At 46.4% G+C, this 13,475-nt stretch overlaps 2 protein-coding genes across 2 annotated transcripts in view; one reads left to right on the top strand and one right to left on the bottom strand.

Moving 5' to 3' along the window:
- Positions 1-7,716, bottom strand: part of NDUFA9 (NADH:ubiquinone oxidoreductase subunit A9) — a 35,253-nt gene extending 27,537 nt beyond the window's left edge. Inside the window, exons 1-4 of the mRNA XM_019516008.1 lie at positions 7,554-7,716; positions 2,949-3,122; positions 415-512; positions 130-221 (exon numbers count right to left, since the gene is read on the bottom strand). Coding sequence (XP_019371553.1) covers positions 130-221; positions 415-512; positions 2,949-3,122; positions 7,554-7,614 — 425 coding nt within the window. The 5' untranslated portion in view covers positions 7,615-7,716. The remainder of the gene's footprint in view (positions 1-129; positions 222-414; positions 513-2,948; positions 3,123-7,553) is intronic.
- The window catches only part of AKAP3 (A-kinase anchoring protein 3), a 32,328-nt gene continuing 25,933 nt past the window's right edge, over positions 7,081-13,475 (top strand). The window contains exon 1 of the mRNA XM_019516009.1: positions 7,081-7,173. The gene's annotated coding sequence lies outside the window, so the exon portion shown is untranslated. The remainder of the gene's footprint in view (positions 7,174-13,475) is intronic.

Here is a 13,475-nt window from a genome sequence, read left to right on the forward strand (position 1 = left end):
TTTTTTTTTTTTTTTTTTAAATATAGACGGGTAAAATAATACCATAGTAATCATGTATTGCATATGTGCTGCTACAGTACCCAATACCTGTTAGGAATCTATCCAAACAGAGACAAAGAAGAAAATTACTTTGTTTCCCATTCTCTTCCAACAAGATTAATGACCACATTGCTGTTTTCCACGGCTCTTTGGATAGTGTCTTTGTCCTTGCAGTCCCATTCCTGTAACCAGAGCATGAAAATGGGAGAGAGATGAGACAGCATACAAATACACATAATTAAAGAAAGCTCTCTTGTCCATCTTCCATGCAGAATTTAAACAACAACCAGAGATCTCGCTTCATGAATTCTTAATAGACTGCCGAGAATAAACCAAATGTAATACCACTACTAAAGCCAAAGCCAAAAGACTCACCAAGAACACGATTTGTCCCAGGTCACCCATTGGGCGAAGATACATGAGATAATATGGATCACAGCGATAGGGTAGGATTATGTTGGATCCAATACGGCCTAAATGTTCCAAAAAAAAGTTTGATTTTTTTCATACAATTACATAACTTCAAAGAGGTACTATTGTGAATGTATCACACATCTTGTTTCAACTCAAGTCGGAACAATAAATAAACAAAATCTCTCAGGAGCTAGTAGCAGCATAAAAATAAGTTTATCAATGGCCAGTTATAAAAATTATAGCTGGTATGAATGTATTATAGGTCACCTCTTTGTTTAGGTTTACAGAAGTCACTGACTGCAAGAGAAAAAAAACTGGGCAATCATTTACCATGCATGACTTATTTGCTATAATCATACTATTAACTAGCAGAAAAAGTGTTGTACCTAAGGATATTTATGATTTGCACAATGGTTAATTCATATTTCCTAAAAACTAAGAGGAATATTGCTTGAAAATGTAAATCAGAAGGGACAAATTTTAAAATGATTCCTGTTTAAATGAAAATTAAAGCATACTACTTCAAAAAATACCTGCATATAATATACACACACACACAATGGGTGAAAACAGGCATCACCTGACATCTCATTTGTGCCATAAAAAGTTTTATGGAGGCACAAATGGTGAGCTAATGAATAGATGTTGCTACCCTTTGTCGCATCATGTGAAAGGAAAATCAGTGATGCAACATACAGTAGTAATAGATTCCACTGCTTTATTGTGACAGACCTCTATTAGCTCTATGGTGACAGTAGAGCAACCTGAGCAACTTTTATTCTCCAGCCATTCTGGGTACAGAATCAGGGGTGTTTCTCTGTAAGCATGGAAGTTGGGGTTCCCTGCTCAACCAGGCTCATACCCCCCTGATTTCAAGAGCAAGTCTGGCTTAGTAGGGAACATCCCTTCCCCAGTCAGCTAGACCATTCTGCCATGATTGCAGGGGGACAGGTCTAGCTGAGTGGCGAAGGCAAGGAGATCACACTGCTCCTTGTCCCACACTGTCAAAGCCAGGACAAGGGGTGATTTAATGTTTAGCCAAATGAAGCAGATCAGCTGTTCTGCGACGCATCATGGCACTGCTGATCCACTTCATCAGGAAATATCTGTTTCTAGCCTTTATGAGTAACACTGAAAGCATAAGAATTATGGGTGTACTGATAGAGATTTTGGGGGTTGATACCAATAGCTGATATTTAAAGAGGCATACCGGTCGATGCTGATCCGATTTCCAATACAGCTGCCTCCAGCTAGTAAGTCCGGCGTGGTAGAAGGGGAGGAAGGAGGGAAGGAGTTTGGGAGGAGGGCAGATCAAGGCCCCTTACAGTGAGGGATGGGGCAGGGGCAGCTTGCACCAAGGGAGGGCATGGGGGGTGCAACATGTGCACCCTGGATCTGTGTGGGGCAGGCAGCAGCTGCAGGGCAGAGCTGGAGTCAGCGCTGTGGGGAGCTATTCTTGCCAGGGGCTGGGCTCGGAGCAGGCTCTGGTGGTGCTGGGAGGAGGCTGCAGCCACCCTAAATTTTGCTTGGGCTCCACTTCCAGCCCCATACCACCATAGCCACAGCTTTTCCCAGCACTTGGGTGGAAGTGGGGCATTCATCCGGGGCTGTGCCAGGCAACAGCATAGGGTTGGGAGTAGAGCTGCAGTGAAATCTGAGGTGGCTGCAGCCTCCTCCAAGTGCCGCCAGAGCTGCTTCGAGCCCAGCTCCTAGTGCAAAGAGCCCCATGCGGTGCCGACTCCACCCTACAGCTGCTGCCTGCCCTGTGCCACGCAGATCTGGGGGCGCATGCGTGCCACAGGGTGCAAGCAGTGGTGGAAGCCGTCCCCACCCCACGAGCCACAGCTCCGTCCCACGCCCACCCTGCCTGGGCAGCACCTGCCCCTGCCCCCTCCCTCACTGTGGGGGACATTGATCTGCCCCCCACTTTCCAATTTACCAGCTGAAGGCAGCTCTCCACATTTCTGGCTCTGCTCCGTGCTGAAGCTGCGCGCAGCACAGATGTTTATTGGCCAAATTATTGGATGCATCAGGCTGATATCCAATATATACAATTTTCTTTATATCAGTACCGATCTGATATCAGACTGACATACCAGTGTACCTCAAATAAGAACTGATCATAAGCTCCATCTAACCTTTGAACTCACAATTCTCCTCCAGCCATTATTCCCATTAACTTTAAAATGTCTTGGAATTCTTCTGTACCTCCTTGCTCATAACCAGAGGTCTTGTGAAAACAAGCAAGTTCTTACTAGCTGTCATACAGTTATAGAGAAGTAGGGCTGGAAGAGACCTCCAGAAGTCATTTAGTCCCACCCCCTGCCTGAGGCAGGATCATCCCTACCCTAATTATCCCATATATTAAACATCAGAAACAATCCTGCACTGGTCCATTCTTAAGTTCCAATGCTCATCTTAACTGTGCAGGCGTAAATATGTCCCTAATTTGGATGTGTGTCTGCACTTGTGACAGTTATTCATGAGAACATTACCTAGGCGGTTGACAACGTATCGCCCCAGAAACCCTGTGGCCCCAAAGACTGTGGCCACAATTCCACTAACAGAGGAACGGCCACTTCTTCCATGAGGGAGCACAGCATAATGCACATGGTGGTGCTGCTGCAGGACAGGTGATGCAGATGCAGATAATGCAGAAACCCTAGAACCTAAAACATAAAGACAGAGAGCAGATAAACTCACTTCAAGAGGTATTACTTGAGAGATGCAGTTGACGCTAAGCTGGCTTTTAAGTGGTAGCTTTTTTTGAGGGTAATAAAATGCAACATTTACAAAGAAACCAACCCCCGTTCAAGTTTCCCATGCTTTACCTCACATCAAGATAAAATATTTCAGGGAAGTTAGGAATAGTCAGAAAAGAAGTGGGTTTGGAAGCAGAGAGAAAGTTGCAGGGGAATAAAATAAGTGTAGTAAAGCTCATGCTAAGATAGGCAAAAAAGGAGTTAACAGAGGGATATTTAAGGTACTGCTATAAACAGAAAAGGCAATTCTGGTAGGGACCCAGAAGAGAATGTTTTTCTCTCCTAATCCAGAGTGAACCAGCAGACCCACTATGTTGCTACCCTGCTTAAGAAAGATTTTCCAAATTAACTCTTTTTGTCCCCTGTGCTTGTTTTTTTCCTTCCTGGAATAGGATAGTAAGAAATTAATCAGCTGTACACAAGTCACAGTGACAGGCCATACATTTGTTGAGGCTAGCACAAACAAACCATCAAAAACTGTCAACGTGCAGATTCAAGATACACAAGCAAGATCCTTACAAATATTCACAAAGCTACTTCATTATCTTTCAAATCCTTCCTTAGAATTCTTTTCCTATTCTTCCCACAAAAAGACTGACAGTAGCTTAGCCACTCTGACACTGATACCACTGTTCACCACATTGATCAACACAGTCTCATATATGAGACTAAGTGGGGGGAGTACGAGGAAACACCTGCTGTTTCTTGTCTTCATATTTTGCCTGTAAGATCTGAGACATGGACTACTTTTTGTTCTGCAGTTGTACATTATCTACAACGGCAAATAGGACTCTCAAGTACTAGCACTATACAAACACTAAAAGAATACAACAACCAAATCAACATCCAATTAGGAAGCACTGAGTCAATTTGAAGCTCTCTTGCTATTAGCTGATGGGAAGAGATGTCTCTCAACCCACATTTCCTTTCCTCCAGAACCTCTTGAGGGGACTGGAGGGCTCAGAGGAGAGGGCAGAGGGGAATGACTGCATCTCTTGTTCAGCTCTATTTTAGGTATTTTCCGAGTTAATCTATTGCCCATGTTTGCTTAACTTTCTGAAACAGCACAGGAGGAAATGGATTTTGACAGTGTTACTGTTGCCCAAAGCATTATAATGGCATTTAAACTTCCTCTCGCTGCTGTTTGGCTGAGCCACAAGCGCTTCATCTGCAAATACGGGAAGACCGGCTCACACTCAGAACACTATGTAGCCCCTACCTTTGCAACTTTAAGGACTAAAAACCAAGGCTTGATTTCAAAAGTACTAAGCCCATGAAATTCCAGTTGAGGTCACTAGGAGCAACAGTTTGTTCAGCAGTTTCTAAGAAAACATACACACTGTAGAACTCACTAGTGTTATGCTTTCCCTCTCATCAGGGAAAGTCTTTTAAGTGCCACCAAAATTAGATTTTCTAAGCCCTTCTTAAAGCACCTCACAAACACTTACCCAAGTTAAGGTTTGTTGCAGTTTTATGAAGTTTAAGGACCTAAAAGTGCATGTTCTCTAACTAGATGAACAGAAAGCATTCAACTCTCCAAAGTGCAAGAGAACTACTGATGAGATGTATACAACTAACCTGAAGACATATGGCTCCTGATTTTTGTCAACAGCGAGCTTTTGCACATTAGCTGTAAAGAAGTAGGGCTGAAAGGGAACTGCAGAGGTCTAGTCCAACCCTCTGCCCAAGGCAGGATCATGCCTATCTAAACCATCCCATACAACCATCATCTAAATTCTATGTAAGAGTCCCATCAACCTAGGCCTAACACCAAAACCTATCTCAGGTAAAGCAGGAGAACCACAGTAGCCAATGTCTGGCTTCTATAAAATGATGTCAATATGTATGCAAGAGGTCCTGGGTACAGGACCATGCCCCCAGCTACAGAGGAAGGCAAAAACCCACACAGTCCATAACAATCTGACCATGGGGAAAAATTTCTTCCTGAGACAAAATATGAGGACTGGTCTAAACCTGAGCGGAGGGGCAAGACCCTCTAGTCAGGAACCTCCAGCTTTGGTCCCAGCAGAAGCATTGGTAGACCCCAGTCAAAGTCCCCAGTCTACACTAGAAAATTTATACTTCAACTATACTGATAGCTGAAGTATAGACAACTGCTTGCTGTATACAACAGCATATATATGTCCAAGAAGGCAGGGTGAATAAAAATCAATGATTTTTTTAAAGTTAAAAATAACCCAATTTTTTTTACTGAAATCACATTTTTTTTTTTTACTTAATCGTATTATTTTTGTTAAGATGCTTTTTATAAAAAATAAACCTATGTATAGTTTTAAGATATGTTAAAGTTCAAAGATATCATGATAGAATAGAAATTATAACTTCTATTATGTATTTGAGGCGATATATTCATGTAATCTTTGTAGAAAAGTTTTATAAATAGGTCACAACAGGGCATGGGTTCTATTAGGGTCCAGCCTTATAGGGTTCTCAGAGGCTCCTCTATAGATTAGTAGAGATTAAAGAAACCCACTCTACCCAATGGGACTCAGTGCTTAGTCTAGAAGACCCTATTAAGCATCTCTGTGATGCTTCATTTCACTCCTTAAACTGTGGATTTGTCTCTCCAGAGATAACATCCTTGTTAACAGCAGTATGTGGAGATGAGACACACCAGACCCAACTACCTACCCATCAGCCCTCTTGTCTCTTTGCAAGTTTGTATACACAGAGCCAAGCCCTCACACCTCTCTCTAAAAGTGCAAAGTTTCAAGAAGTTAAATGAATAGAGGATGTCAAGCAACAAGAATGCACTTTTTGCAGAAAGCAGTGATATAATTGAGGCTTCCTGACCAGTGATTTAAATCACAATTTAAATTGATTTGATTTAAATCAAATCCACCTGACAAGCAGGGAAGAGACTATTTATAAAATAACTAATACCAAGGGTAAAAACAGACACAGCAGTTGAGGCGGACTGACTGAGCTCACTGACTAGGGTTACCATCTTTAGGTTTTCCTGGACATGTCCCCTTTTTGGGTTCCCTCCCCCCCCCGCCATCTCCATCCAGGTGTTTGTTTTTTTTTAAATATCAGCAAATGCCTGGGATTTTGCTCTGCCTCTGGTTTCCCAGTACTTCCTGGCTTGTCCTAGCTTGGGGCTTAGGCAATTGGAGGCAGAGTGATCAGCAGGAATCCTGGTTTTCTTTGATAAAAATCAATCACAAATTCTCTGACAAAAAAAAATAATCGCAAGTTCTCTGATAAAAACCCCAAAAATCCATTATTAAAATTAAAAGCCCCCTGCAACCCCCCCCAGCCCTACTGGTGCCCCTCATACACCCCCTGAACAACCCCTGAGCCCTGCTGGTGCCCCTTACTTGCCCCCAAAGTCATCCCAACCTTGCAGGTGCCCCTCATTGCCCCCACAACAAGCCCCGCCCTACTTGTGCCTCTTGCCCCCACCCACAGCCCCTGGCCCTGCTGGACAGGGCCCCCAGCTGCCAGGACTATGGGGCCAGGGACCCAAGTCTGCAGCTCTGTCCCTAACATCAGGCAGCTGCAGCAGAAGCAGCATACAGCTGACTCCCCCACTGCTGCTGCCTGCTCGGGTTGGGGTGCAGCCAGCTCCTGGCCCCCCCAGCCCTGCCAGTGACCCCCCCAGCCATGACCCACAACTCCTCTGCCCTGCCAGAAGGGCCCCCAGACCCCTGCACTTACCTCAGGCTCCAGGAGCGAAGAGTGAAGCTGAGCTGAACAAAGCTGTAGATGAGTGAGAGCCTCAGGCCCTGCCCTTCCCCCTCCCCCTCGGGGCAGGGCTGGGGGCTTCCCACCCTGTTTGCAAACAGCTCTCCTAGGCTGGAGCTCTACCAGCATGCACAGCTCTTTGCAAAAGCAAGGAATCTGCAGGTTTCTCTGCTAAAAGGAGAAATCCACAATGGAAAACTAGGATCCCTGGTGATCAGGTGGATCTGTGCCCCCAGCAGCTACAGACAAGGTGTGTGGTGGGGGGGAGAGGGGTGATGCTTGCCCCTCCAGCCGGGGAACGGGGCAGGTTTGGGGGGCAGGGGGCACCAGGTTGTGGGCAGGAAGGTAGATGCAATCAGGGGTGAAGGACACCAGCAGTGACAGGAGTTGGAGCTGTAGGTTGGGAGGGAGGGGCAGCAGCAGGGCTCGGGAGCGAGCGGCAGGACGCGCTCGCGGGCTCCGAGGGGCTCCTGGACCCAGGCGGGCAAAATGACCCAGGACCGCCCCACCTCCTACTGCGGGGGCCAGCCAACCGCCCCAGGAGGCCACGGCAAAGCGCGAGCCGGGCGACATCTCCGCCCCGACCTGCCGGACTGGCCCCGGACCAGGTCAGAGGCCGCGGACACTCACCCGTCCTTGGGAGCGCCAGGACGACACGGAGAGCCCGGGCGCAGCAAGCCAGGGCCGCCATCTTCTCCTCCCGCAAGCCTCCGCGGCCGATGGATGCCGCGGGGGGACAAACTTGGCCAGAAGTCGGCACTACGGAAGTACTGGCTTTCCCCTCAGGGGACCACCCCCGAACTGCGCGTGCGCCGATCTCAGGGTGAAGGACGTTCTCGTGACCCCGCAGCATGGCCAATCCGAACCCAGGAGCTGGGCGTTTGCTTGTGCGAGTGGGTTGCCATGGTTCCGAACGGCCCCGCCCCTCCACTCCCAGGACCCGCCCCCCGGCCCTCCCAGCCTTGCTCTTTGTTCCTCCCCGGTCCGTTCTTCACGTCTAACCTTTGCGCGGTTCGCAGCTGTTCGCAGTGGCTGGGACACGCCGGAGAGCCGTTGGACTCTCCTCAGAACTGCGCGTTCGCTAATACACATGTAAATAACGGCGCGCTCGGCCCTGAGTAAAGAGCTGAGGTTAAGCTGGGATTATGGGGGCAAAATCCTTTCTGGGCCACCCCAAACCACTGCTTTCGGGACGGCTCTTCTGGAGAAGGCGGCCAGGACGATGCCGGGCTCAAGCTGGGTTTTCACACGCCAGCCTGCCAGCCCCAGACCTGGGTGCAATGGGGTGCCTCGAATAAGGAGCTGAGTTTGGGCCGGGCTTGTGCGGTAAAACCTGCTTCCACTCACCAGAAACCAAATGTCTCTGTGCCCCTGGGACTCTCCCGAAGAAGTCGGGGCAGGTCGTAGCCTGACCCTAAGCTTGGTTTTCACATGCCAGCCTGCAATGTACAGTCTCCCAAATAAGGATCTGCTTTTGGTCTGGGATTATGGATGAAAACCCGTTCTGCATCACCTTCAACCACACATTTCTGCTACCTGGAGACTCTCCTGAAGAAGCCTGGCCAGAGCTGCTGCCTGATGCAAAGCTCCATTTTCACATGCCTGGCTGCCAACTGACACCCCTCCCCCCAGGCCTGGGCTAGGTACATAGTCCCGAATAAGGAGCTGAGTTTGGGCTGGGATTATCTGGCAAAATCTTTTTCAGATCACTCCAAAACAAATGTTTCATCACCAGCAGACAGTCCTGAAGAACTGTTGCCTGACCTAAAGCACAGCTTTCAAGTGCCGGCCTGCTAACTGGCAGCCCCACAGACCTGTGTGCTAGCTGCATTTCCATGACGAAGGAGCTGAGTTTGGGCTGGGATCCAAAACCAAGCTCCTTATTTGAGGCAATGTATTTTTTACACAGGCCTATGGGTTATAAGGTTGGCACTCAAAAACTGAGCTTTGGGTACGGGAGGACTCTGCACAGTTTTTTTAAGGAGAGTTCCCTGGTGGCAGAGATGTGTTCTATGGTGACCCAAAGCAGGTTTTCCTACATAATCCCAGCCCAAATGCAGCTCCTTACTGATGGCAATGTTTAGCACACAGGCCCTGAGGGCTGGCACTTGGCAGGCTGGCACTTGAAAACCAAACTTCAGGTCAGGCAGTGCCATGCTCAGATTTCTTCAGAATAGTCCCCTAGGAACAGTGATATGTGGCCTGGGGTGACCTAAAATGGATTTTTCTTATATCCCAGCCCAGACTCAGCTCCTTACTTGGGCCAACGATTGGCACACAGGTTTAGGGTCCTGTCAGATAGCAGACTGGGACTTGAAAGCCAAGCTTCAGGTCAGGCAGAGGCCTGCCCAGACTTCTCCAGGCCAGTTCCTCAGTATTTTCGGGTGACTCTAACACAGTTTTGCCTAGCAATCTGGGCCCAAACTCAGCTCCTTATTCAGGGTTATGTCCATAGCACATAGGCCTGGGTGGAGAGATGTTAACTGGTCGGAAGGCGTGCAAAAACTGAGTTTTGAGTCAGGCTTCTTCAGGAGTATCTCCCAGTGGCAGAGCCATGTGGTTTGGGGTGACCCAAAAAGGATTTTCACCCATAATCCCAGCCCAAACACATTTTATTCAGGGCATTGACCATTGCACACAGGTCTGGGGGGCTGCAAGTTGGCAGGCTGGCATGCAAAAGCAGAGCTCTGGATCAGGTACTGCCCTGCTCAAGAGTTCTTCAAAAAAGTCCCCTGGTGGTAGAGATGCGTGGTTTGAAGTGACCCAAAAAGGATTTTGCCTATAATCCCAGCCTAATCCTAGCTCTTTATTCAGGGCTATGTAGTTGATATATGATATTATTTTACATTTTTATTAGTAAACACATACTTCTGATGAAATTCTAACTCTTTAGCACATCTAATTTATTAATAACAATCTTGCCTTGTGTAAAAATTAGCTTTGAAAAATAAAACAGGAACCAGGAATAAGGAACTGGGAATAAGGAACCAACTTCAGCCTCATTGCCTTGCTGGCCAGTGTTTACTTCAGCCCCCTCCCCATTATGCCCCCTTCCCCCAGGCCTCTGCTTAACACATGTTAACTCCTTAACATGTGTTAACTATTTAACTTGGTGCAAGGCATCCACTTCCCCAAGCTATTGAACTGGGTCCAGTCCTGCCTTCCCTTAGCCCCTGGTCACTGTGCCCAGCTCAGCTCATTAGGCAAAAGGATAGACATTTGTCAGGTATTTGTGCCAGAAGGACTCAAACTGAGACCACCACAGTGGCATTATAATTCAGAAAGAATCCCTCAAGTGGAAAGCTCAGGAAGCTGGGATTTGGGAGATGACCCATTGGTTGACTGAAGAGTAGTTGGTTGGGTAGGGACCAGGGGACTGCAGAGACTAGCCTGCCACTGCTCCACAATAAAAGTCATTTAGTTCTTCTCATTCAGGCCTGACTGTCTTTACTAAACCCAATAAACACTATGAATGGTCTAGCCCTGATTTAGGCCATGCACATAACCCACTACAGATCCCTAGAACTTGTCAGGAAAACATCAGTAAACCCTCAGCTGTGTAAATTGTACATGTTTTCTGTCTCCCTTGGCTATCCAACAGTGCCTAGATTCCTTGTGCAATCACCCTTCTCCAGTTGGTTTCTTCTTCCAGTCTTTTTTCTCCCTCATGAGTATGGTTGTGAATGTAGTATCTCAGCCCTACATAGAGTGCTCTGAATGTGTTGAATATGTCGGGAGAGCTTCCATTATCCCACCTTCGCTACTTAGTTGTGTTGTAGCCAAATAACCTGTCTTTTGTAATCTTACTGAATTCACTACAGTGAGCTCTCATACTTGCTTACAATTGTTTCAGATCATGAACTCAGAGCATTCCAATCATTTTGAAAACACAGAAGGATTTCACAGTAGCAAGAGATGGGCAGGAGCAAGATAGTAAATGGGCTAGAACAGGGGTGCTCAACCAAATCTGGTTGAGCGTGGCCAAATCCAGCTCCCAGCACCCTATCATTCAGCCCTATAATTTGGCAGTGCAAGAGTGGTTCAGGATCTGACATAAATAGTCATTGTTCATACAAATCCCAGTCAACCAGTACAAATTCTACCTGGTATGAGTAAAAGCTTCAGGATCTGGTCCTACAACAATAAATGTGATAATGGGCACATGTACGTGAGACGCTACGTTCCCATAGCAATGAGCTACAGCAACGTAGCTCATCACTATGGAGACATAGCATTGGCAGGCATGAACCGTGACCCTGAAACTAATGCACAGTAGCAACAAGCTACTGCTCAGTAGTTTGACAGAAACGACCCATGCGCTGCCGGGACTGCACAGTAACAGTTGTTACTGCGCAGTCATTTAGTATATGCTAAAGCAAGTAATAAATGACTACGCAGTAACAACTGCACAATTGGGTGGATGTGTAGACGCACCCAATGCATGTTCAGGAGGAAACTACAGCAAGTTACAGAGGATAACCAGAAAACAACTTCATTTCAGCTCAGAAATGTATGATGTGTACATGTGTGTAAGGCACGTAAATAGATGTGCGTGTATGTGTGTTTTAGGCACATATCTATGTATTTTAGGCACATATATAGAAACAAATTTTAAAAATACTGAGCACCGTTCATTTAACCTACACAACTAGATGGACCTACATTAAGTTCCTAAGTAACTGTTCACTCTCATCTTTTACCTTCCTCCCCCTTATGTTCTAATTCTCATGATGCCCTGTTGTCTTTGCCTTAGCCTAGGCAGGAGAGATTTTCCTGCAGAGACCGGATCTTGATTTGTTTTCTCCCATGCCATGCAAAAGCAACTGCGGAGATACTGGTTCTATTTCTGGTTTTTCCACTGACTTCCTGAAAGTTGCCTCACAGCTCTGTGCCTCACATTCACCATCCATAAAATAATGCTTTTGAATCTCACAAAGTTGTTGTAGAGGCAGATTTGTTTGTTCAGATAGTATGCTCAGTTATTAGTGATATTCATCATAAATGAGGCTACAAAGTGATACATATGTCCCATTTGCCTTGATAAGACAACACATTGCATAACAAATTCAGTAGGGTTATTTGTGTGGCTTAAGAGCAACAGGATCTGGGCTTATTTAAAAAGGCCTGGGAGGGTGGGAATGGAGTGGGAAAGAATTGACTATATATGAAACACAGATAAAGAAGGACCAGGCAGCAATAAGCAGCCTTGTGGTTTTGATCACCTGAGGTATACAAGGTTCTAATAAAAAAACCCCACATTGCTGCTATGTTTCTGCCCTCCTTCACCCCTCCCCAGGTAGGAGGAAGCCTTATTGCAGCTTCTATCTTTGCACGCTGGAGGTGTGGGAATCAGATATAAATGGCATGCCTCATTTTCCATTAGCCCATCTACTCTTGGTCTCCTACTTGTGGTGTTACTGTTGCTATAGGAACAATGATGCCCCCTCACAGGGCATTGTGATGTAACTCTGCATTCTGGCATGAGGAGGCTAAGAGCATAGATCCTGCTTTGCAAAAACATCCAAACAGCTTCGTTGCTCAGCTTGTCCTTTGAGATCCTTCTGGGCCCTCCGTTTTGATGGTGCAGAGGTAGGAAAGTCTCACTGGGTCTTTAATTCCGTAAGTTTTGGCAATGTGACAGCTTAAACAGCAATATGGAGCAATAGAGCATAGGCCTACTCCTACCAAGGAAATGATGGATGGTGTACTCAGTGGAAGTACGGGGGAAAGAATTAGACATTACACCCTACAGGTTCCTCTTCTTCTGGCTCATCAGCCTTCATATTAACATAGATGTCTCAATGATTTTAAAAGCAATAAACTAGCATATAACTATTCCCTGCTGAGGCATCCCTTCCACATAGTCCCAAAGCTCTCCAGGATCCTAATTTGATTTTTGCACTGGGATAGGATATGTCTCTCTCTTTCCTCCTTGCTCCTTTCTCTTCTCAGCTACCCTGCTAATAAGGTCAGACAGTTTGGGCTGATGGCTAAAAGGATGGACTATGGTGCATCATGAAGTAGCATTCATGTGCTACACATGTGTTCATGTCCACACAAGAATATTCAAACAACAGGATTACTATCCATTCAGAAAGACATCTGCTTGTGGTTTCTCATACAAGAGGTATAACTACTTCCCCGAATTATTAACATTTCAGTTAAAAAATCCTTGGATACCAGACAGAAGGGTTTCCTTTTTTCTGAAAGTAAGGGGATGATGGCCTTATTCTGTGGAGATCTGAATACTGGGATGCTTTTAACATTGCTCTTCTGTTGTTACTTATGGACCTGCTTACCTGATGTTTGATCAGTTTCATAGTTTCTAGGGCTGGAAGGGACCTGAGCAGATCATCAACTCTGACCCTCTGCCATGGCAGGAAAGAGTAGTGGGGTCAAACAACCCCGGCAAGGTGTTCATCTAGCCTCCTCTTAAAGACCCCCAGGGTAGGGGCCAGCACCACTTCTCTTGGAAGTTGGTTCCAGATCCTAGCCACCCTGACCATGAAGTAGCACCTCCTGATGTCTAGCCTAAATCTACCCTCTGCCAGC

Source organism: Gavialis gangeticus, unplaced genomic scaffold (assembly GCF_001723915.1).
Source record: "Gavialis gangeticus isolate Ggan-Ray unplaced genomic scaffold, GavGan_comp1, whole genome shotgun sequence".
Taxonomy (NCBI): Eukaryota; Metazoa; Chordata; order Crocodylia; family Gavialidae; genus Gavialis; species Gavialis gangeticus.